Here is a 21,730-nt window from a genome sequence, read left to right on the forward strand (position 1 = left end):
GGGGGTTTTGGAGCCCATCCAAACCATCTCTGGATAGTGGGCAGGGGTCGCAGTTATATAGTTTATATGTATATATATATATATATATATATATATATATATATATATATATATATATATATATATGTATGTGTGTTCTGTGCTTTGGTCACTTTAAATTTCTCCAGTTTATAATCTTCATGCTGTGGCCAGGATTCAAACCGGAGTTTCTGTGGCCACAATCCACTATACAATCACAACACGGTGCTAAGGAAAGGATAAGAATGATTTTGTGCTTTGGTCACTTTAATTAAATGGAGCTTATAATCTCCATTTTGATTGTAAGCACAGTTTGCGTGACAATACTTGCATCATGTATAGAACTCAGTTTAAAATTGCCGTAACCCGGATTCCAACCGGGGTTGCTGCGGCCACAACGCAGAGTACTAACCACTATACGATCACGGCGATGTTCATCAACATGACCTAATGGGTGGTGGCCGACACCTCTCCATTAATCTACCATCTGCACCGCTTATCCTCACTAGGGTCTGGGGGTTTTGGTGCCCATCCAAACCATCTCCGGATAGTGGGCAGGGGTCGCAGTTATATAGTTTATATATATATATATATATATATATATATATATATATATATATATATATATATATATATATATATATATATATATATATATATATATGTGTTCTGTGCTTTGGTCACTTTAAATTTCTCCAGTTTATAATCTTCATGCTGTGGCCAGGATTCAAACCGGAGTTTCTGTGGCCACAATCCACTATACAATCACAACACGGTGCTAAGGAAAGGATAAGAATGATTTTGTGCTTTGGTCACTTTAATTAAATGGAGCTTATAATCTCCATTTTGATTGTAAGCACAGTTTGCGTGACAATACTTGCATCATGTATAGAAGTCAGTTTAAAATTGCCGTAACCCGGATTCGAACCGGGGTTGCTGCGGCCACAACGCAGAGTACTAACCACTATACGATCACGGCGATGTTCATCAACATGACCTAATGGGTGGTGGCCGACACCTCTCCATTAATCTACCATCTGCACCGCTTATCCTCACTAGGGTCTGGGGGTTTTGGTGCCCATCCAAACCATCTCCGGATAGTGGGCAGGGGTCGCAGTTATATAGTTTATATATATATATATATATATATATATATATATATATGTTCTGTGCTTTGGTCACTTTAAATTTCTCCAGTTTATAATCTTCATGCTGTGGCCAGGATTCAAACCGGAGTTTCTGCGGCCACAATGCACTATACAATCACAACACGGTGCTAAGGAAAGGATAAGAATGATTTTGTGCTTTGGTCACTTTAGTCAAGTCAAGTCAAGTCATTTTTATTTGTATAGCCCTAAATCACGAAGAGTCTCAAAGGGCTTCACAGATTGTTACACTATATTACACAAACTATTTTCAACCGACAAGAGGAGTAGGTTATTCGTATGCAATGGAGTAGAAGTGAGTTTTAAGTTTAGATTTAAACATTTCCACTGAGGTTGCAGATCGGATCTCAGGGGGAAGAGCATTCCACAGCACCGGTGCCCGGATGGAGAACGCTCTCGAACCAGCAGAAGACTTCTTTGCTCTCGGGGTCATCAGAAGACCAGCACTCTCAGATCGTAGGCTTCGGACCGGGACATAGTGGCAGATCAGATCTGAAAGATAAGAGGGAGCAAGTCCATGTATGATTTTGTACAATACTAAGAGAACTTTGAAGTCACATCTTTGGCTAACTGGGAGCCAATGCAGGTTAGCCAAAATCGGTGTTATGTGATCGTACTTTTTTGTCCTAGTTAAAAGCCTCGCTGCGGCATTTTGTACTAGCTGAAGAGACTTGATTCTGGACTTCGGGAGACCGGAGAGTAGTGCATTACAGTAATCGAGACGGGGGGTAACAAATGCATGAATTATTGTTTCCGCATCAGACTGAGACAGTATTGAACGGATTTTAGCAATGTTGCGAAGATGGAAGAAGGCAGTTCTAGTAATTTGCTTTACATGCATCTCAAAGGATAGATCAGGGTCAAATATGACACCTAAATTTTTAACTGAGTCACTCTGTGTGATGTGACATTTGTCAATGTTCACAGCAGTTTTTGAGAATAAGTCACGGCATTTAGAAGGACCAATGACTAACATTTCGGTCTTTTCAGAGTTAAGACGCAAGAAATTGAGTGACATCCACTCTTTTATCTCAGTGAGACAGGCCTCCAAATTTCCACAGTTTAGTATGGAAGATTCCTCCAACGGAAGATATAGTTGAGTGTCAGGATTTCTTCCTTGTCTATGGTTTCCCACGGCATATCCACTCTGATCAGGGAGCTAATTTTGAGAGCAAACTGATCAAAGAGCTTCTAGAGATGGCAGGGGTGCAGAAATCCCATACCACTCCGTACCACCCCATGGGAAATGGTATCGCAGAACGATTCAACCGAAATAAATGGAGCTTATAATCTCCATTTTGATTGTAAGCACAGTTTGCGTGACAATACTTGCATCATGTATAGAACTCAGTTTAAAATTGCCGTGACCCGGATTCGAACCGGGGTTGCTGCGGCCACAACGCAGAGTAATAACCACTATACGATCACAGCGACGTGCAACAACATGACCTAATGGGTGGTGTCCGACACCTCTCCATTAAACTACTATCTGCACCGCTTATACTCACTAGGGTCCGGGGCTTTTGGAGCCCATCCAAACCATCTCCGGATAGTGGGCAGGGGTCGCAGTTATATAGTTTATATATATATATATATATATATATATATATTATATATATATATATATATATATATATATATGTTCTGTGCTTTGGTCACTCTAAATTTCTCCAGTTTATAATCTTCATGCTGTGGCCAGGATTCAAACCGGAGTTTCTGTGGCCACAATGCACTATACAATCACAACATGGTGCTAAGGAAAGGATAAGAATGATTTTGTACTTTGGTCACTTTCAATAAATGGAGCTCATAATCTCCATTTTGATTGTAAGCACAGTTTGCGTGACAATACTTGTATTATGTATAGAACTCAGTTTAAAATTGCCGTGACCCGGATTCAAACCCGGGTTGCTGCGATCTCAACGCAGAGTACCGGTACTAAGCACTATACGATCATGGCCGTATGATTGTAGCAATCACTTAAATTAGTTTTCCGCAGACAAAATTGGATAGATTGGGAAATGAAATTGTGAGAGGCAGGACTGGAGTAGTAGCGGAACTGAGCAAGCATGTGGATGAGAGAGTACTCGGTTGGTTTGGACACATGGAGAGGATGGATGATAAGCGAATGTTGAAGAGGATCTACAGAGCAGAAGTAAATGGAAGGAGATCAAGAGGAAGGCCGCGATTGACGTGGATGGATTGTTTTATGAATGCACTGGAGGAAAGAGGTCTAAATATAGTGGAAGCTAGAGCTCTTGTTGGTGATAGGAATGAGTGGAGAGGTGTTGTGAAAGGATAGTGGGATGTTCAAACGTAGTCTAAGGGATGGGCAGGGGGCCCTGTATGATGCGGCAGGGGTAAACCAGTGAAAGCTCTCGGGCACCTGCTGTTGAACAGAAGAGTGTGTTGTGTCACCCTGACCCGAGTGACATGGCCTCTTTCTTGTGTCCCATTTCATCTGGAAGGAGGAAAGCATGACCGCCTCGGGTGCCGAGGGGCTTACCTTGTTTGGGTGTTTGGATTGGCCATGGTCAATTTTTTTTGTGTTTTTTTTTTTTTTTTTGTATTTTTTTTCCTTTTATTTTTTGTGTGTATGTGTTTGTCTTGCTGTCGGTCACACCTCTCAAGGGATATTACCAGGGTAGGAGGGTAGGTGGGTAGGGGGGTTCGGTCGATCGATAGATACATATAGTTTTTGAATGGTTACATGATGCCCAAAAAAGTGATGTTAAAGAACTCGGAGGAGAGCGAATAACCACGCAGATTGAAACAGCGTCAGGTGTGCGGGGACACGCCGGCTTCTGCATCCAAAGTAACGCTCCGATTTTGACCGTCAGTAACAATAACACAGTTGTAACGGCGGAGAAAGTAACGGGTTAGCTGACCCTGTTACTGAAAAAATAACCCTGTTACGTCCCAACACGGATGCTTATACTCTGCGATATTCAATTCAATTCAAAGTGTTTATTGTCATATGCACAGTAAAGAACAATTCCCTGCACAATGAAATTCTTACTTTGCTGTCCACACAGTTTCCAGCGTAATGAAACTAAGAAACTATATACATGTAAATGTCACGACCAGAACGGAATCAGGACCCAAAAGCGTAGCGTTAACCACAAGTTTATTGATAGGAAGAGGACGGGCAGCGCCCGCGATCCGGTACTCGCTGGACACGTGAAGCAAGCCGCTCATGCAATCGGAACGGGATTCGAATACGGAAGTGGATCTTCCGGAGTGGAAATGGCGGTGTCAAGGACGGAGAAACAGGTAGATAGCCAGGACAGGAGAGCAAACAACGTCGGAATTAAATACAGCTCGGAGCCGGAGACAAACGGAACGGACAGGTGAAAAATCGGGTGCAAAAACGGGACAGGCAGGAGTCAGGGTCAAATTGCTTGCCTCGTAACAACAGAGGTTCGCTGACGGACTGACAACCGGAGAGTGAAAGGACTGGGCTTAAAAAGGGAAAGGTAACCAATCAGGTAGCCCGCAGCGGCTGGAGCCAAATGAGCGGGCACAGGTGATGCTAATCAGTGATCGTGACAGTATACATAAAGAATATTACGAATATTAAAAAGATAAAAATGCTAGATGAACTCAAGATGAGTTTCGGCAATAAAATGAAAATAAGATAAAACACAGTTGAAAGTGACTGTAGTGCAAGACTAGTCCAAGTATGGTCCAGTGTCTGTAGTGTAATAAAGTGACCGTAGTGTGCTGAACGTGTCTGTGGTGTGTTTGCACGACATGGAGGTTAAATGTCAACAAAACACTGCCAATGACAGCGCCACTGCTCCCTAGTGTAGTGCAGGTGCAAATGTGCTTGATTCTTTGGAGAGTTTCCCGAGGTCAGAACGGTGCCAACCGCTCAGCCGTCATTGCCGCATACCTGTCAACCTCCACGGCTCCAAGCCCGTACAACTGTCGTATTTTGGCGTACAAAATACAAAATAATCGTACACCATATTTTTTTTTCTCGGAATGATGCATGATGGGAAATTCCCAGGTGGCAGACGCATGCGCACAGTAGCATCAAACCGCTCGCTTTGTTTGCAACGAAAAAAACGATACCGAGATAGAGGCTTCCGCAGCGGACTCCTTTGACTTGATTGATTTGCCGTTTCGTGATAGTCGGTGTATACCGGATGGTACCCATGATTGACAAATGTGCGATTTTCTGTACAGATTTCCTTCTACGTCGTACTCGTCTTAAAATGCATGAAAAAGGTACTCTGTACGGCAAAACCGTACAGGTTGACAGGTATGTTGCCGTCATGACAAATCATACATGTTAAGTTTCAGAAATGGGAAATCGGGAGATGTTTTTTTCGACGGGATTATTATTATTATTATTTGAAAAGACAACAACAAAATTCGTTTTTCAATCTACTTTATTGTTATTTTATGTTTACATGTGATTATTACAATGTTTAATTATTCCAAATTTTCTGGTGTTCTTTAACATAGTCATATGTAGCACTCTTATTCGTCTGCTGCTCTCGAAGGAATGAGATCACGTGGAGTTCGATATTATGATTGCCGAGTCTCGATCAAGGCTTTTTCTGGTGCAGAACGGCGAAAAAGACGACGATAAAGACTATGGATAATTCGTCTACATTTTAATCGGCAAAACTTTGTTCACATAAAAATTTTGGCGACCAAAAAAACTAAAAAAAATTTTAAATAATGAAATTTTTAGAAATCAGTAGATTTTGCTCTCAGATCGGTAGGCGGGAGAATCGTAGCCAAAGCGGTAATCTCCCGACCAAATCAGGAGATTTAACAAGTGTGACAAATACAATTTTCCAAAATATTATTGAGGCACGATTATCAATCCATCCAGTTTTTGTAGTTTACCTTTTTTAACAACGAATATTTACCGCGAATTGACATTGTTTGAACTATATTACGTATGTGACGTCACATTTTCCTCACACCGTCATGCGAACATGACATCATCATTCCCACATTATTAGAGGTCCTAATTAATCCTGACGCTTACGTCATCGTTATCAACTACGACTGTAAGAAAGGTGAGAATAATTGAAAGGGCAGGTATGAAAAAAAATCAGCAGTGAATCCTTTCAATGTCAAGCCGCCATTATGAGGCCGCCGTGGGTTCCGAACAAATGCTGTCGGCGTGTCCGAGCGCGAAAGTTGGCGACGAGAAGCAGCAAGGATTCGCCATTCAGGATTTTCCTGACGGTTCTAAATATGAAGGAGAGTTTGTCGATGGGTTGAAACAAGGAAAGGGAAGATATACCTGGAAAAGTGGAGAGGTGAGGTGAAGTTCCTCAACGCTCAATTTGGCTGCAACGACGTTCTCTGTTGTTTTTGCGATAAACTATTATTGTTTATCTGTTTTGTTTTCATTGATTGAGGAATCCAAACAATTGAGTGAATTGCTTCAGAAAGTGTGGGGATTCTGGTTTTCCATCAAGCAGATGTTTTCCAAAATTTTATTTAGAAATGAAAGGCAATCATCAATTAGCTTTAGGAATACAGAAATCAGAAAACAATTATTTGTAGAATTCCTGACACTGGAGGCTATAGACCATATGTCAAACATATGGACTGCGAGCCGGTGATGTGCCAAAAAGTGCACCCCCGCCGTGAAATATCCCCTCTCGCGCAAACGTTACTAAAACGACTCTGTATCCAATTTTGGGGGAACGCAATAAAACAGTAAAGTATGGAGCATTTTCACCCTGTATAGAAATCACTGTCTGTTGAGAATTTGACAGTTCATTTCAGAGTAATAAACTCTACGGAAGTGCACATAATACGGAGTGTCTCAAAATAATGTACTCACTCTTTTTATGTGTTTCGCGACGTTTGCGCGTTATCAGCGTTGTCTGGACAATAATGGTCATCACTTTGAACATTTGCTAACATGATTATTCAATTACATCTGTCTCATGTATTCGATGCTATTTCACTTCACTCTATGTTAATAAATAAAGGTTTTCTCGTCATTCTAGGAGTCAGTACATTTTTTTGAGACACCCTGTAGTTTTCAATACATGGGATATTCGGAAAATAAGTGTTTTGAAACACCAATTAATCGCAATAACAGCAGCTTGCTAACAGCTCCATTGATTGGTAAAAAATGTGGTGTAATTTCACCAAAGTTAATATTTTCAACCTAATTACAAGTTTTTTTATTACAAGGTATACAAGGTGTAAATGTTTTGTGCTTTATTTTGCTATAACATTCCCCCCCAAATTAGATACAAAGTCATTTCAGTAACGTTTGTGCGAGAAGGGTCATTTCACGCTGGGGGTGCATTATTCCGAACAACACTGGATCCAGCCCGTTAGATGATTTAGTCCAGCCCACCATAAATTTCCGAGTATGTTAAAAAGGGGCAAGCTAGCTCATTTCAATCCAACTTTATTTCAAAATGTGTTTTATTTTAGTTATTTCTGTAAATTATCGATCAATCACAATTAGGTGCACTGTAGTTGTATGGCTAAAATCTCAGTAAAACAGATCCCCAATTCAAACTTTAAAATATTGCTGTCTACTGGAGAGTAATTTGTTTCAGCCATCCAGTTAAATATTTTAGAACACTAAAACCTGTGAACCTAAGACGCCTGCCATCGTTTGTGTTGCGTTTAGTTCTACGAAGGCTCTTTTTACAAAGACTACCGGCATGGCGAGGGCATGTACTGTTGGCCAACTGGTAACAAATTCATTGGCAAGTTCTACCTCAACTGGAGAGAAGGATATGGGGTACACGTTTTCCCAGATGGAGCCACCTTCAAGGTAACCTAAACACCTTTTTTTTTAGGAATACAATCCAACTGGTCACCTTTTTAGGGTTTGTACCACGCAGACCAGAGATTTGGTCCCGGTGTGCTAAGCGAGCCATTGGGCTGCCAGGATGTGGGCTTGTGGCATGGGAAACATCTGCTGCAATTGTGCAACTCCGTGCCGGGCAGCTTCAGCATCAAAACATCCACGGAATACGGCATTTATTTAGAGAAAAATGCTTCTTCGAATACACAAAGTCAAGTGTGTGATTGAAGTATTGAAATGTTATCGCATGTGATGAATTGACTTTTACAATACTCTATGCTTCTTTCCAGACTCCACGAAGAGTTGGCGCACAGAGTTTTGCCAGAATGTACTCAGGGGTTGAGTATTTTGATCATAAAATTGACATTTTTATTTTTTTCCACTAGTTACCATATACAAGGTTACAATAAATTGAAAATTAAGAGCTTTGATAGACAATTGACATAACACATAATTGTTCTGCAAAGACAGTTTGGGGATTAAAAATATAGTGATTTTATGAGTACCTCCACAATTATACAGACAACAATGTTTTTCTTGTTCAATGATTCCAGATCTTTTTTAATCTAAGGCAACGCAGGAGTCACAAACCTTTTTGAAACTGAGAGTTACTTTTTTACTGGTTAGAACAAAGAGCTACCAGTTTGGTATGCAATTTTAAGATAGCAACTTATCATGTTATTACTATGTTGTTAGTATGTTATTATTGTCTTATGGCTAAATTGGTAACCAACAGATCAAAATACATTTAATCAACTACTAAAAAAAATCTTCCTTGTATTGGGGTTTTGGGTGATTTACCTACATACATTATTGGCTAATTTAAAACAAATTTTAGAACGGTTGATTATGTATTTGAAGACACTGATCATGTCAATGATTTCTCATGCAAGTTAGAACATCCGACTTCACTTTTTTGTTTAGTGGGCCGGATTAAAAAGGCTGATATCAGTGTTTTATGTACCATATGTGGCCCGCTGGCTGGAGTTGGCCCATCCCTGTTCTAGGGGGTTTGCGTGACTCAATTGACAATCACTTTGTACTCTTTGACTTATAGTGATGAGAAATGTTCAGTGGGACTTTTCTATTTTTTTTTATTGTCATTTTTGAATTCCTGTTTTCATTTAGATTGTCACAGATGACGATTTGCTTCTTTTTGACGACAATACAGTCCGCCCGTCGGGCATTGAGAAATATTCCACCGACAGCGACCATCTGCCGTTGCCTCCGCACGTCAAACGAGAGTTTGATCAGCAATTTTTCGGTGAATTTTGGGACCCCGATAGTGATCCATGTAATGGCTTCAAACGAGAACCTCTCTCACCGCTTCCGTTAATGACCAAAATGGCGACGATCATTCACAAACACAGGTAAGATATGATTCCAAATTGTAAACTGTTAAGATGTCATTTTAATTAGTGTTTACATATCAGAGGTCAGGTCGAAAAATTGGACTGGGATATCGCAAAGGTTCTTTCTTATAAAAGGGAGGGTTTTGGTGAAAGAGGAGCGTTGGAAGTGGCATCCGAGCTTCTGATCTATCAGGCTTCCATCGGGGACAGAGAGGCTGTTTTACAGATTCTCATTGAAGGCCTCGTTCACCCCGACGTCGCTGATGCTCAAGGACACACCGCATTGATCGCTGCCACGGTAAACCGTTTTTTCGTGTGGTGGTTTTCTCACTTAAATTTATTACATGTCTCATTTTCTGATGAACTGTTTTTCAACCAAGTGTTTCACTGCTTTTTCCGAGGTCAACTGCCATAACAATGTGATTCACCTCCTCCTTGATATGGGGGCTTGTATTGACAAACTGAATTTTGAGGGCATGTCCCCTTTGTCAGTTTGTCATGTCCTCTATTATCCTGTCCAGTCCTTGTACACCTTTTCTTCACCTGCATGTCCAACTCAGGTGAGATTTGATGCAATAGTGACATTTATATTCCTTCGTAAAAACAAGGCCTCATAATCTAAGGGTGAGTACAAAAGCTTTCGGCTAATTTTTTCTTAGTTAAAAAAAAGTTATATGAGTAAAACTTTCACAAAGTGTTGGACAGACTCAAACGCGAGACACAAGGGATGTGGTCTAACCCCACTAGGGGGGACGATTATATAAACACCAACCAAAAAAAACTTTACCGGTGAGAAGGGGTTGTGGGACCGGGATAGCAGAGGAGATCTTGAAAAGGAGGCTTGCGAGGGAAACCACAGAGTGGGTCTTGAGGTAAAGAAAAATCTTGAAATGAAGATTTGGGAATATCATTAAAGAAGATCGCTTGGTTGGATGATTGTGGGACAAGGACGGAACTGGAAAAGGAGATGGTGTGGCAGGTCTTGGAGTGGCAAAACTGGAACGTGGAAGGCGAAGGCTTGTTGTTTCGGAGAATGAAATGCTTCAGGAATCAAAAGGGTTCAGCAAAGGGAGGGGTGAGTTTGGGGTAGCTTAAAACACCTGCGGAGAGAAAAAGCAAAGTGGATTAAGAAATGGGGTAAAGTTGCCATCTTTTGGGGAAAGAGGGGACTTCCGGCCCCAAACCCTGGCAAGAAAAATGGTGTGGTTTGGTCACGTTGAGTTTCCATTGTTTATATTCTTCCTTGTGCGTTTTAGAAATCCTTTTTGATTGCACTACACAATACAGCGGTATCTCGTGGTCAAATATTAATTAATTGTCCCTTTAAGATTTGTGGCATGAAAAAAAAACATACCATGACCTGGATTCAAACCGGGATTGCCGCAGCAAAAATGTAGAGTTCTAACTACTATACAAGTACATCCCTTTTCAGTATCTGTTTTGGGTTGAAATACAACACCGCAACATCTAATGGTAAAATTACACTGTCCTTCAAACTTATTTAAAAAATGAGTTGTCAAAATTATTTACCTGAGCCACCTTCTAAGTGGTGGCAGCCAGGACTAATAAATTACTGTATATTTAAGATACTTTGATCAAAACAACTTTATATTTTCAAGATTTGCTACATTTTACCCTGGATTGAAAATTTAAATGCTAAAAAATAAAATTAAATCAGAATTTAAAAAAATTCTACTAGCAGTGTGCCTGAAGTTTTTTTTTCCAATGAAAAAAGCGTGTCAAAGCTCAAAAAAGGTTTAAAAAATACAGTTTCAGAGACCATTCCTTGCAACATGACGGACATTTTATACTCCAACAAGTGAATGGCAAGGGGTTTCTGGGTATTCTTCTTGGATTATGTTGTTGTGGTTTAGTTTATAGGAACATGTGCTTAAGAAACAATGGCACCAATCAAGTAGTTGGTTCAGATAGATGATTGAATTCAGCTGCTTGGAGTGGTTGGTAGTTTGGAGCTGCTGTACCCAGTTTGGCCGGCATAGGATGTTAGCGACACCACGAAAACAGATCCAACGAAAGCAGATGCTTATTGAGTTTGTTGTTTTCTAGTGGGGGTCCCTTTACACAAATTCGAGCGAAAGAAACTTTCATAGGCTTTAAGTACAGCTGTGTAAATTTTCTCAAAAATTAGTTCAGCGCTTTGCAGCCTATGAGTCACATATGAACAGACACACACAAATCGGGATTTATAAAGTAGTTCAGAAACTACTTATTGAATCAGTATTATCAGTGCCCATATTGGTATCAGCTGAGAAAATAAGCTGTATCAAACATCCCTAATCTTAACTTTCCACAGGATATCCCCGAAGATCCCTCTATAGAGAATTTGTCCCTTGGAGACGACGGTGCAAATCAAGAAAAGGAGGTAACATTTGTAATCTAGCTCAGTTCAGGCAATCATTGTTTTGATTACAAATGACTTAACAAGGTTTCAAGGTCGGAATACAATGAATACCACAACAAGCCCTCGCAATACGATAATTATTAAGATACAGTAGCTAGGAAACTAAAAACAAAAACAAACAAAAAAATAATGGTACTTTTAACTATTTCACTGCCAGCTCAGTTCTCTTATTACAAGCCTAACAAAATGGAAATTTGAGTGTAAATGTCTAAAGTTGTCAATGGCTCCTAGTGTAAAATGTCATCGTTGGCAATGAATGAGTTAAGAAATGTACCTGTAAAAAAACAATTCTGTTTTAAACAGCATAGTATCTATGTAGTTCAGAATTCTGTGTGTGGTTGAAGCTAGGAAAGCTTTTGATATCTCAAAATCCCAATATTTAGACCTTTATTAAGTCCTAATTGATTCAGCTCGGTGATTGAGCTGTGCACGTGTTAAATTAGAATTTTTTGATCTTATTGGATCAATAAAACCCTGTGCATTCCTTAGCTGTTTGCTTTGCTGCCATGCTAGCACAAAGGAAGTTTGCAAACTCATGGCAGAACTTAGAACGCTACTAGGTGATCTTAACGCGAGCTCTAAACTAAGATTAAAAATTTAACAAGTAGGAAAACAACATTCTCTCATTGGCTAGTGTAGAGCAAATCATGTTAGATTAAGTTAGTTTCTTTCAGTTGGTGCACTTTTTTTTTTCACAATGACTAAAGGCGTTTCACAAAAAAGAATAAAAAAAAATCACTGATCAAATTTAAAAAACAAACGGATCAAAATTGGAGGACAACAATGACTTTGGCATGTAAAAAAAATCTGAAATGTACACCAGTCAGTAATGAGTAAGAAGTACAAGTACAATCCTCTGCCTTGAATGACTTAAGCACATCTGCAAATACAGGATAGTCTGTCACACTGCTCTGGCGGGATTTTGGTCCGTTCTTCTTCCAGCCTCCTCTACAGTTTGGTGATTATAGTGGGTTTCTTGACCATAACATTGTCACCAAGGATTTTCCAGAGGTTCCCTACTGGGTTGAGATCAGGATTCTTGGCACGCCATGCCATTAATTCAATGTTTTCACCTTCAGGAAATGGTTTACCCGTTCTGCTCTGTGACATGAAGTATTGTCCTGCATGAAGATTGCAGGGTTATTGGGCGATGAACGCAAGAAAGGAACCATATGCTGTTGAAGTTGGTTCTGTTACACATTTTCATTTAGCTTTAGCTGCAGAAAACATGCCCCACACCATGACACTTCCTCTTCACCTTTCTCTTACTTTTTACACACTTTTGGTTTAGTCTTTCTCCAATGTGTCACCATACATAATGCTTCCCATCCAACCTCATCTCATCTCATCTCATTAGCCGTACCGCTTATCCTCATTAGGGTCGCAGGGGGGCTGGAGCCCATCCCAGCCATCTCCGGGCAGTGGGCAGGGGACACCCTGAAATGGTTGCCAGCCAATCGCAGGGCACACAGGGACAGACAACTCATTCGCTCATTCACACCTAGGGACAATTTGGACCGGCCAATTCACCTGAAATGCATGTTTTTGGAACATGGGAGGAAACCGGAGTGCCCGGAGGAAACCCACGCAAGCACGGGGAGAACATACAAACTCCGCACAGGATGTCTGGAGCTGGATTTGAACCCACGACAAGTTCCCATGACATGAACTGTGCCGCACAAGCGCTAACCACTGCGCCGCCGTGCTGCCCCCCATCCAACCTAAATAAATTAATTTGCTTTTATCACTGAAGTAAACTCTGGACCAGTTCTCCTTTCTCGACACAACATGCTCATCAGCAATGCTAGGTCTAGCTTTTAAATGCTCTTAAACAGCGATACACTATATGGCTCGACAGATACTTACCATGTTCAGCACAGAAGTGGCAAGAAATTCCAGTTGCAGTATTAAAACGATTATTGATTGACATCCTTCGCAGTGACCTGTTCCGTCTTGCATTTGTCATTTGTGGACCACCAGCCTTCTTGGGCAACTTGAATTAGCATGTTTTGTAAAGATTGAATATTCTTGAAATCACAGATTTGAAACGATCAACTTGTCTTGCTATGGCTGATAGGGTTATCCCTTTTGTTTTCATCTCGACAACCTGCTGCCAGAGGCTTTCAGTCACTTGTACGACCCACCATCTTGCAAAGTCTGTGAAACTGGCAGTTAGAATGTCAAATAGGAGTTGAGAGATAATCAAGGACATTAGCGCCATGTGTTAGATGATCACCATTAAGTGCGAGGTACCTGAAAGTATTCTCTAATTTTGGTCGGTACATTTTTGGCAAAATACAATTTTTTTTTTGTTAAAAAGCCTTGTTCATTTTGTGCAAGTGTTGTAGTAGCATGGTATAGACACAATGAAATGTCCTTAATCTGTTGAGCATTTTTTTCAGAAACATTCAATTGTTTGTAAATTGTTCTCTAATTTTCTCTCATTCAAATTGATTCTGTGATGTACCAATAAACACTTCTGCATGCCGATTTGGGCTAAAAGTTCAGCCATCACTAGCTATTGTGCACAAGCACAAAAATGTAAAACGATGTCTCGCATGCACACAATGAAGATTCTGCTTTTCTCAAAGCAAAGTTATCCTTGGAAATTCTCCCTCATGTGTTTGCCTCAGGACAATGAAGTGACCCCAGAGCAATCCTTCTCTTCTTCCTGCTCCATGTACAGTTACAACATAGAAGTCTCCGAGCGGATCCTGCAAGACGCTGCCGAAGCTCTGAGTCGCACGGGATTCCCTCAGCATTTGGATACTCAGGAGACCGTTCGCAGATTATCTGCACAGAAATATATGTGAGCCACTTCACAAGCAGGCCAAAGTGCCAACATATCTTCACAATGGAAACTTTTTGTTGTTGCGTAAGCAGGCATCGCTTTCGTCTGTCTACGCTGAATCTGCTCTTGGATCGAGGCGCCGACCCCAACATATGCAAAGTCCCCTTACCTGTCCTCTTCGTGGCCATCATGGCAGGGGACACGGAAACTGTCAGAAGGCTTTTACTTAGCGGAGCTCAGACTGAGATTTGCCTGTCTCCTGAGGTAGCATCCTCTTTTTTTTCACGTCACTTTTAGGGAAAAAAAACAGGCACTTCAATCCTTTCACTGCAGATGAAAGGTCTTTATCCATTGCACGTTGCTGCAGTATTGCCGGGTCCAGAAAGTCCAAAAATCATTGAACTGCTGCTGCACGCGTTATCTGACCCAGACGCCAGGGCGTCCGATGAGAATGAGATCTATGAGCCAGATAAGGTATACATGTATTCGATTGATGTGACTTTTATTGTCTTACCTTAACTTATAAAGTCTATGTGCTGCTCCTTTTGAATAAAATAATCCATAGAATCCTTCATTATGAAAAAAGTCCACCCGACATGACAGAAAAATAGCGGCTGGCTTGACTTGCTGTTAGCTTGCTGATAATATCGCTTATTTCATTGTTTAGGGCTGAGGTCTGCCCCAAAAAAGAATTGCTGGTCTCACTAACGCCCTCTGCAGGAGAATTGCGTGCCTTACTCTGCATCTGTAGACACTCGGCACCGTAATAAATTAAATACTGCTCCATTTAAATAAAAGCATTGATAAGGAACTTTCTATTATGAAAAAAGGTCTATGTAACAAGGAAACTACGGGTTGGCTTGACTTGCTGTTATCTGGCTAATACTATCAGTTTGCCATTGTTTGGGGCTGAGCAATGTGCCAAATTAGAATCCTTGGTCTCACCTTGGCCTTGAAGCAAGAGAATTGCGTGCTTCACTTTGCACATTATGTAGAAATTCATTGATTTTTGAAAAATGACATCCTCAAATTGTGAAGTTATGTGAGTAAGAAACACTGAGTAAATATAACCATTTAATAAATTCATGTATTTTTAATTTATATTTCCATGATGACAGGAGAGACATTACCTCACCTGTCTCCGCTGATGCTCACAAATCAAAACATGCAGGATTCAAAATGGAATCCTACCTTTTCTCTAACCTCTGTTCTTCACATCATATAGTAAACAGTTGTAGGCAGTCGTTCTATGAGAGGTGGTTAAGTGCTGCCATGCTGTTCCTCTGCAAGCAGCACCAGATCATCAATAAGTAATAAAATCAAGCTAGCAGGCAATACTTCCAGTTTTTTTTTTAGTTAACTTCATCTACAATTAATTTTTCTTGGCTTGAAGCAAAAAATGAAAGCTATTGGTGTTAGTTTGTAAAAAAAAAAACAAACTATGATTCTGCTAATTTAATGATGACAATACCTCCACCTGCCTCCGCTCTGACTGCACGTTATTGGGTTCAATACTTAAAACCGTGATTGTTTTCAGGTTTCCATTATATTGAGAAAATCCTGCAGCGCCCCACGGAGGCCTGGTCCTGAAGAAGGCGGTCGAACAGCTCTGCACATGATCTGCCAGAGAGAAACTGACCATAAAGTAAGCCGTTACATTACACCCACTTTTTATAAAAAAATTCGGTTTTGTTTTTTTTATATTCAGGCATGCAAATTTCTCACCTTTAGGGGAAATATACCATTTTCAAGAAGAATTGTATATTGTATAGATCTGATAAGAATATTTTTGAGGTGGGGAACAGGGTATTGTGAGATTTCCAAGAGTGAATCGATCATTTTTGGATGTGCATTGGAATTAAAATCAGTGTAGTTTGCATAGACAGAAGTACTGCTTTTATTTGTGTGCAACGCGTATTCGATTTTATGTCATAACACACTTTTAATTCACAGTACCAGAGACTAATGTTAGAGGATGGAAACAGAAAGTTGTCCTGAAAGGTATGAATTAAAAAAAGCACAACAAAGGAAACAACTCTTTGGTGTATCTGGTGATTAATCGAATTTTTTCAAACACGAATTAAATTCATTGTGAATTTTAGGTTGGTATTTTGTTCATAGTTGTCAATAAATTGTTTGAATCATGGCCGCATGTATTTAACAACGTTTGTCTCTTTCAATGCTTAGTTTATCCTGAGAAAATTTCATACAGATTTTTAATTAAAAAAAATAAGGGGTGCGCATTGTACACAAATAAAAACAGTATTTCCTCCACACCCTTCTCATCTTTTTAAGCCCTGAGCCATTTTCATGCCTATATGTTATGTCTGCGTTATGAAATTTTCCTGCCACAATGTGAGGAAAAATCTTTGTAATCTGAGGGTAAAATATGAAACTGGACAAGACAAAAGCACGTTTAATGTGTGGGTTCATTTCAATTCAGAATGCCAGCCAGGCGGTGGCACTCTTGCTTTCCCATCGAGCCAGAACCGATCTCCTCTGGAGTGGACACTCGCCTCTATCCTTGGCCATATCAACTGGCAATGCCATGGTAAAAAGGGACGTTCAAATGGAACTTTCAGACTATTTAATGTATTTATACAGTATTTTGAGTTGCATTTCAGGGTTTGAAAAGTTCTATATGAATACATACACAAACATACAACAGCTCAAAATTAGTTGAAATAGGTTCAGATGTAGTTTCCTTTTACTTTTATTTTTCAGTAACCTGTTGCTGGAAAAATAAAGTTAAAGAAGAAAAAAAATGACCTTTGAGAGAAACAATTGTTGTTTAGTCAACAGATTATTTTGCTAATTTGAAATATTATCTATAATCGCTGTATTTCCCCCCCATTTATTGCAGTGAAACTAAAACATTAACAAACATTCTCCACAAATAGTTAAAAAAAAACTTAAATAAAACATTAAAAAGATCAGGGTATATGTACTAAACTATTTGAAAATATTTATTAAAAAGGAAGAAAAGTAATCATTAAATATGCTGAAATGCAACTGATTTTAATGTAGCTTGATGTTATATCACCAATCACCACTAGATTGTAACTTTCATGCGCTTTCACTGCAACATTTTGTGTTTTATTGCAGCAATTGAGTTTCCCAGTCCCCGATTTCGCTCCTTTAGGTTTCATTCCAATAGATTACTTGTCCTTTCCAGTTCTTTTGCCTGACTTTGATGATGCATGAGCCAGTTTTTGTTTCTGAATAGGCCGTGAAGGCGCTGCTTAAAGGCGGGGCTGATCCCAACATCCCACTCGGCCTTGGCGTGGGCAACGCCCTCTGTGCCCTCAGTAACTTCAGCTATGACTTGGATGACAAAAGAGTCAAACTAGTACAGTCATTTATATACTTACCCAACACACTCATCAACAGTTATTAATACAGAACAAAAATTAAAACAGAATATTAAAATTACAATGTCTTTAACTTTCCTTTTATGTGTGATGTAGTTGGACATGTTGGAACAAGCTGGTGCGGACATGTTGATGATTGTTGATGTCGGTGATATGAAAGGGACTGCAGTGGATTACGCTTACTTCTCCTTTAACCAAGTAAGGTCACTTTAATCAAAACATTACGTGGGATGACATGTTTTTTGCCATCACCCACTGTTATGGTAAAACTTGTTGCACCTAAGCTTCGTGTTCAAGAATACTCGTCTTGAAAAAGAACGTAAATACAAGTTTCCATTGTGGCTGGTCAAAAATAGATACAGATCCATCTGATCACATGAAAACAAAACACATTTATGAGAAGCTTTCTGCATCAAAATAATTTGGTTTAGAATGATTATAAATGACTACTCAAGAGCTAAGAAGGAGCATTGAGATTCAATATTAAAATGGGTTTCAATCATACCCAACATTTGTGCTCAGTATTAGCATTTGGGTAGCTCTGATCTAATCAGAGGACATCAAATTGCCTCAATTCCTCTAAATGGTTGTCGTTGTTGCTGTAATGTAAACAAAAGTTATCTAGAAAATTGAGATTTAATATTGATAGACCTTGAAAACAAATACTCTTTAAATACCACTACAATGAACCATTAGTTCATGGTTTACATAATAAACTGAAACATTGTGGAGATACGTTATTTCATATGATTGGATTACACCTGTTAAATAAAACAATCAGCAACCGATAATCCTAAATCTGAAGGTCCCTAAATGTACATCATAATTCGAATCAAGTTTATCGGCCTAGCAAAATATGGTCCATTCAGTTTTTTGAGAAACACGCAGAAATTATATTTACCAACAAAGGGAGACAGAATAGGAAGCTTCGTGGTCTTATAATTAGAGCTGCTAAATTTCTAAATTACAAATTAAAATCTGATTTTTTTCTATTTCCCTGGCAGATTGTTTTGTTGAATATTCTATGTTTTTTGGAAGCAGTATTATTTTAGTATTTTACTAAAAAAAATAGTAAAAAAAAAAAATAACTATAGTAAACTAGGACAAATATAAATTCAAATGAGCGATACATCTTTTTTTTTCCAAATTCTAGTGACTTCAATCGTGTATTCCACTCAAAAGAAGTACTATAAGGTGATGGAGCAAACGATGCGACTTACTGTAATTCCACTTTTGACTATGAAATAAAACATAAGTTACATCATTCTGACAAATTAAGAAGGTATAAATGAAGAAAATATATATAATGAAGTACAGGCAGTGACATATTTCAAAATACAACAATTTCTAACAGATGTGATATGCTTATAGTTTAATAGACACTCAAAATAGGCAGAAAAAACATCAATGAATTTTGAGTTTGCAAGGAGAAAAGGAGAGGACAATACAAAAACCCTCAATATGCAAAACTTCAAACTAGTTCTGAAGGTCGTCCTTCCGAGCCCTTTATTTTTATCAAATTCTTTAGGTTTCGCAAAGCAAATCGGCCTTAACTGTCAGAACTGGACCAGACGGTAAACCCAAACGCGTACCGTTTCACACCAAGCTTTATTAAGGGAATCGTAGAACCCAGGCGCGGGGAAACAAACGACAGCAGGAAGCCCACGAGATCGGAGCGTGGTCGGAGGACGGAAACAAGTCAGGCAGCCGGGACGGGAGTTCGGAGTGTTGTCGGAGGAAGGAATCATGTCTGGTAGCCAGAGACGATCGGGAAGCCAGGGGCAGATGAGCCGGATACAGGATGGGACAGATGGGCGCCAGAGTCAAAAAAGTGCTTGGCTTGCATGTGCGGAGGTTCGCTGACGGACTACCCCCGGAGTGAATGAGAATACGGAGTTAAAATAGGAGGGAAACCAATTAGAAAACGAGCAGCAGCTGGCGCCAAACGAGTGGGCACAGGTGAGGGCAATGGGCAAATCATGACACTAACGGGTGTGGAAATTACAGACAGCAACTTGATTGGTCAGTAGGGACAATGATTTAAACTCCACATAATCGTAAAAATTATAAACAACAATGATCCTAAATAATGAACCACTGTGCACAACAAGAGTCAAAATAACAAACAACCCTGGCACCTTAAACAATCTACCTTGCAGGTGTCCAATTCTAAAAACTGAATTAAAAAAAACAATTAACAAACATTACATCATTTTTTATTATTTCCCTTTCTTATGTCACAGAAACAAATATATTATAACCAGTCTTTATTGTTAGCAAGAGTAATAAAAACAAACCCAAACAAACTTTAAAGCCCCAGTTTGTAATGCTTGAGCACTAGATCACACTGTTTTGTCAAGTGCAAACGAAAAACAGTCCCAAGAGCAAGTTGCCGGACAAACATGGTGCCGACCTTAAATAGGGATTCCACTGTGTAAAAGAAATAAAAAAATATCTACCAGATCTTTTATATAAAATAATATTGGTATGGTAGTTCAGGTAATTTTGCCTGGTATTGAGATCAATGTTTTTAATTTTTTACTGAAAAGTTCTATGTACCACTAGAAGGCATTAGATATTACACACTTTCCCTTTGAATGTTTTATACATGCAAACCTTTTGACATTAAAAACAGTGGATAACATTGCGCTCTCTATTTTTCCACGCAAAAACCAAAACTGTCTCCAGAATATTAAAAAAAGTGCTTATTTAAAACCAAACGTGGCAAAATGTTACCAAAACAGAAATCTAATACGATCGTTGGAGAGTTTTTTTAGAATTTGGTCCCGCTTTAAAATAAAGCAGCTGGCCTGGAGAGGGATGGGTGACACCTGGCTGTTCTTGCCCAGGACACACCACAGGAAATGGTGCCCCTACGACCCAAGGGGTTACGGGATCCAACCAACCAACCCTAAAATACTAGTTTTGTTATTTTTTGAATTTGAAAAAGCAGTTTGCTGGTGAGAATGAATGATTCACTCATCAGGATGGTAAGTGCTTTTTGCATTTTCTAGCATTATGCCGATGGTGCACACACATGGATTACCACTCTGCAGTACCATTCTAGTTAACAGTTGCGTGTAAAATAGGACACGCGAATTGCCAACACGCCCTTCAACACACTCAACATGGAGGAGAAAGAAACCTTCACGGCACGCCGACACCTTCTGAGCCTAATGGGCGATATGCTTCGAAACAAGGCCATCCAGAGAGAACAAGAACACTCGGAGAGGGAAATGAGATATTTACAGAATCGTGAGCATGTTTTCTTTTCTTGGGACTGTCTTGGTGAGTAATACTGTACTGGCGTAAAATTTTTAAAGCAACCCTCCGAATTCTGCTCACAGGTGACGACCCAAACTCTTCCGACGACGACCCTCCCGGGGCCTGGTAGCAGAAAAACACGATCTAATCCCCCACTCTATATCACAACACGCATTAATCACTCTTTCGTAACCAGGGAACCGTTCCGGTTTTGCTACCACTGTGGGCGCTCAGCAGCCGTAACATTGAACGCTTGCACCCGCTGCCACAAAGTTCTCTTCTGCTCGACCAACTGCAAGCTCAAAGCCTGGAATAAGGGACACAAGGAGGAATGCGTGCGGGCGTGCATGCTGCAGGGCCGAGCTCGCCGTCGAAGGCGGGCGCATCCCACCGAAGGCCTCCCACCCACCTTCACCCACTGGTTCAGACCGCGCCGCCACCTCCTCAACGCAAACTCAGAAGTAAAGCGTGCTGATTAGATATTCGTCTTACTGTGTGGATTAAAAAGACGATCAAACTACAAACTATTCTTTCTGAG

General features: G+C 39.9%; 1 protein-coding gene, 1 long non-coding RNA gene and 2 other non-coding genes across 9 annotated transcripts; 1 reads left to right on the forward strand and 3 right to left on the reverse strand.

Moving 5' to 3' along the window:
- Positions 1-925: 925 nt before the first annotated feature.
- trnah-gug (transfer RNA histidin (anticodon GUG)) lies at positions 926-997 on the reverse strand. The gene has a single exon. It is a non-coding gene; the product is annotated as a tRNA-His (tRNA).
- A 1,546-nt stretch (positions 998-2,543) lies between these two features.
- Positions 2,544-2,615, reverse strand: trnah-gug (transfer RNA histidin (anticodon GUG)). The gene has a single exon. It is a non-coding gene; the product is annotated as a tRNA-His (tRNA).
- A 3,541-nt stretch (positions 2,616-6,156) lies between these two features.
- On the forward strand, positions 6,157-21,716 carry LOC148354979 (ankyrin repeat and MYND domain-containing protein 1-like). 5 transcript variants are annotated; one of them, XM_088349965.1, is made up of 18 exons: positions 6,162-6,469; positions 7,813-7,959; positions 8,014-8,208; positions 8,283-8,330; positions 9,121-9,362; positions 9,480-9,642; positions 9,725-9,904; positions 11,659-11,727; positions 14,400-14,575; positions 14,650-14,821; positions 14,891-15,031; positions 16,095-16,202; positions 17,001-17,108; positions 17,784-17,906; positions 18,025-18,126; positions 21,018-21,183; positions 21,276-21,318; positions 21,389-21,716. In XM_088349965.1, the coding sequence occupies exons 1-18, from the start codon at positions 6,278-6,280 to the stop codon at positions 21,669-21,671; spliced, it is 2,658 nt and encodes an 885-aa protein (XP_088206091.1). In that variant the 5' UTR covers positions 6,162-6,277; the 3' UTR covers positions 21,672-21,716. The 5 variants fall into 5 exon arrangements, with proteins under 5 accessions (XP_088206093.1, XP_088206092.1, XP_088206091.1 ...); XM_088349962.1 differs by having other exon boundaries at positions 6,163-6,469; positions 9,426-9,642; XM_088349964.1 differs by having other exon boundaries at positions 6,164-6,469; positions 9,426-9,642; positions 9,746-9,904.
- LOC148354980 (uncharacterized) lies at positions 9,426-16,154 on the reverse strand. 2 transcript variants are annotated; one of them, XR_015852252.1, is made up of 4 exons: positions 16,029-16,154; positions 15,749-15,840; positions 13,633-14,559; positions 9,426-10,444 (listed from the first exon to the last, which is right to left on the reverse strand). It is a non-coding gene; the product is annotated as an uncharacterized LOC148354980 (long non-coding RNA). The 2 variants fall into 2 exon arrangements; XR_015852251.1 differs by having other exon boundaries at positions 15,749-16,049.
- Positions 21,717-21,730: the final 14 nt, after the last annotated feature.

The sequence above is a fragment of the Urocampus carinirostris genome, chromosome 12 (assembly GCF_059441175.1).
Source record: "Urocampus carinirostris isolate Australia breed hairy pipefish chromosome 12, RoL_Ucar_1.0, whole genome shotgun sequence".
NCBI classification, from domain to species: Eukaryota; Metazoa; Chordata; class Actinopteri; order Syngnathiformes; family Syngnathidae; genus Urocampus; species Urocampus carinirostris.